This window comes from Mizuhopecten yessoensis, unplaced genomic scaffold (genome assembly GCF_002113885.1).
Source record: "Mizuhopecten yessoensis strain PY_sf001 unplaced genomic scaffold, ASM211388v2 scaffold6443, whole genome shotgun sequence".
Lineage (NCBI taxonomy): Eukaryota > Metazoa > Mollusca > Bivalvia > Pectinida > Pectinidae > Mizuhopecten > Mizuhopecten yessoensis.
This window is the reverse complement of record NW_018406552.1, coordinates 1,022,208-1,026,032: the sequence shown is the minus strand read 5'-3', so window position 1 is coordinate 1,026,032 and position 3,825 is coordinate 1,022,208. Positions and strand designations below refer to the sequence as shown.

At 36.4% G+C, this 3,825-nt stretch overlaps 1 protein-coding gene across 1 annotated transcript in view; it reads right to left on the bottom strand.

Annotated features, from left to right (window-relative positions):
- Positions 1-2,585, bottom strand: part of LOC110452175 (serine/threonine-protein kinase Nek5-like) — a 78,565-nt gene extending 75,980 nt beyond the window's left edge. The window contains exon 1 of the mRNA XM_021500542.1: positions 2,465-2,585. Coding sequence (XP_021356217.1) covers positions 2,465-2,557 — 93 coding nt within the window. The 5' untranslated portion in view covers positions 2,558-2,585. The remainder of the gene's footprint in view (positions 1-2,464) is intronic.
- Between the last annotated feature and the right edge of the window lie 1,240 nt (positions 2,586-3,825).

Here is a 3,825-nt window from a genome sequence, read left to right as displayed (position 1 = left end):
GGGGGGGGGGGGGGGGGGACTGGTCCATGATTGCGCCACGCGCACTTGTTGGGAACATATTAAAATTTGGCGAAACTGAATCAAGACCCAGAGCTAGCCCTGCAACAGTGTCATAATATTCAGCACTTTGTAATATTCTGCACATGTATGTTATTTCTAGGCATCTAGGCATTTTGTACATAATTTTAATACAATTTTTAGTGAAAAACCTATATATTTTTTGTGCAACACTAAAACAATGACACTTAAATGATTGAATTAGACTTTTTTTTTACATTTCTGACCTTCGTGTAGTGAGCTTCATTCATGATGCCACTGAAGAGTGAAGTGATATGACAATGTGTACAATGTAAGAGCTACCATGTAAAAGAATTCATTGAATTATTACCAGAAGCCGAAAGAGGGCGATACATGTGTTAACATTTAAGTGAGTAATCTACGTATTATTGTCATATATTGGGATTATTGCATTATTAAAACCATAGGTGCTTAATTAGGTGCGACAAATATCCCGACAGCTCTGAACAAAACGGTGTCAGGTCGTTTCGATAACAAGTCTTTTCGGTAACAAGACGAAAGTCGTTTCGGGACTTTTTTCGGTTCATTTTGGGACATACTATTTTTTTTCTTTCTTTAAACATGTTTTAATGTCAAATAAATTTCAAGAATTGATTGGATAAACGTTATTACAACTTATCATAGCCTTCTCCCGTCAAACATTTACCATTACATGATTTTAATAAAACATGAATAAATATATGTATGATATTCACACAGACACAAGTACACAACATAAAAACATTGTTCAAAATATATTGCTGGATTTGATGAATTGATTCTCATGTCTAAAACATATCCTATGTCTTTCACGTTTTTACTTTCATGAAATTCAATTTTAATATGCTTAAAACGTTGTTAGAATCAATGTTAACTCATTCGTCTCTGATTCTTAATGTCAATAATGGAGAATAGAGTGAATTGAAAACATATTATTACAATATCAAACAGGGAATCAACCTATCAATAATGAAAGAAATTGAATGTTGAATTTCATAAGTTCCTCTAGATCTGTATTTAATAATGAGATTAGTTTAACCAGATAACAACACACTGTTAATCTGGTAAATGTTGGTAGGTATCCCCTCAAGCACTAGCAATCTGGTAAAACTAATGATCCCAAGCACAGGTAAGTCGTGACACAGGTCATACTCATACAGGACTTTATATGAAACGGGAGCGATGTGTAATTTATAAGTGAACATTTTATATGTCCCGAAACGACTTGATTTAATTCCCGAAAATCTTGTGTCATGTCCTGAAACGACTTCTGGACTCTCGAAACAACTTGTTCAGGTTGGGCGCATATGGGTAATAATCCTGCATTTGGGTAACAGTTACCCATTTGAGTAACAATTTTATTACTGAAATGGGGAATAAAGTGAAATAAAAACACACAAAGTTCTTTTAAACACTTGGAGCAAAAAAGGGCGTCATTATGTCAACTAAATCAAATAAATAACACAATGAAGTAGATTTGTGCACAAAAATTTATCAATTCTGATGACTAACCTTTTGTGAAAAGGACAAACAAACCATATCACTGACTTTATTTGTTCTCCATTGACTTCAGTGTGTCGTCAATGGGTATGTTGGCAAATGTGACAGGTGAGCATGATTTTTTATGTGTGCTTTTTATAGCTACTCTACAACACACTATAAGCAATGGAGGTGATACAATTTGTCATTTTCACAAAAATTTAGACAACTGGATTTACATATTTTTGTACACAATTGTATTTTTTAATTGATTATGTTGAAAGAATGACGCCCTCTTTTGTTTATAATGTGTAATATTTCTTTGTGTGTTTTTATTTCACTTTATTACCCATTTCAGGATTAAATTTATTACTGAAATCAGTGAAATGGGTAACTGTTACCCGAATGCAGGATTATTACCCATGTTACCGAAACGACTAGCATTCAAACGAACCATCTCGCAAAAATACGTTCAAATCTTCAAAAGTGTCAACAGATCATGTTTCACAATGAAATAGCCTTATAATTATTTGTTATATGCTATAACAGACAGATCTCTATGTTGATAAGTACAGCGTGCGAGTGATGTACAGCAGACTGCGTATATTGCAACATTCTCCTAAGTTTTCTTTCGATGTTGTTAATACTTTAAAACTAAACCCGTACATATCGACATACAGTGTACTGTGTAAGACAGAATCTCTCCCATGTTAAAAAAATATGTGGAAATGATTTTAATGTAACTCTGAAACGTCAAACAAACGTAAAACTGAAAGACATCACTCGTGCTTGTGTATTGTCTATTCAAGATGGCGGGCCAAAAACGGCAACAGGTCTAGCGTTGCTACAAACCCTAATTTAGACATATAATATTTATTTTCGACGAAAAACAAAACATTAGAACCATATATTGCATATTTTAACTTACTGTGGGTAGTGGTTTTCTGTATCGATTGTCCCACAAAAAGTCTAATTTGAATTTACTAGCACACCTCGACACAAATCCAGCCAACACATCCATCCATCCGAATGGATTTTTGTTTCGACCAATGAAAAGTACCGTTACATAAAGACAAGGCACTAATACCAGTGCAAGACCGATAGTACCGACTGGGACTGTTTGGTAATGAAGGTCGCATTCTCGAACCCCGGATAACACTTCAGGTGGCGCAGAAATATTCCGCGATAAACAAACGCACCTGAAGGCAGAGCTTAAAAAGCACTATTTCGGTTTTTGGGAATAATTAAATAGCGATGTTAAAGAACAAAATTTGTTATATTCTTTCATGCGTCCACTTAATGATATAACTGTTAACACCCTAAAATGTCTAAAATGACCAAAGTCATTCAAGTTAACAACAACGTCTACTCTGAGCCACTCGAAATCCTAGAGCAATGGGAAAAGCATTTTCAGCAATTGGCCACCCCGCCAGAGACAAACAACCAAGATCTAACCAGGGAAATGTTATCAAAAATCCAAAACGACATCATCATGGAAACGGAATTATCAAAAGATGAAAAGATCCAAGTAATCACGGAAAATGAAGTAGAGACGACCATTAGGAACCTCAACTCTGGAAAAGCCATGGACGCAAATGGCATCTCAGCAGAGCACCTAAAGTATGCAGGACATGAGTTAACAACAGCACTAACTCAAACATTCAACAAGCTGCTACAAAACTTGGACATAACTCAACCCATGAAAGAGGGGATCCTTACACCGATCCTCAAAAAAGGAAAGGACAAGACAATTCCATCTAATTATAGAGGTATCACCGTCACAAACGTGTTCTCTAAAGTCTTCGAAGCAATTATCAAGGTTAGGCTGGAGGAAATACTGAACCAAAAGCAAAATCCACTCCAAAGAGGATTCACAGCTGGTGTCTCCCCCCTAGGAGCTGCACTCATGATTTCGGAAGCTATTATAGACGCAAAGGAAAACCAAAAGGAGTTGTTTCTTGTGACGTTGGACGCCCAAAAAGCCTTTGACACCGTAAACCACGAAATTTTATTCAACAAACTATACCATGCAGGAGTAAAAGGACCACTATGGATACTCCTACGGAACATGTACAAGAACTCCAACATCAAAGTAAAATGGGAAAACAATACCTCAAACAACGTACATCTTAAGCAAGGAACCAAACAGGGCGCCAAACTTTCGACAACACTCTATAAAGTATACAACAACACCATCCTCGACAGTATTACCAACACAGACATGGGATCCCACATCGGTGACATCAACATCGCATGCCCGACTTGTGCAGACGACATCGCCCTTCTGGC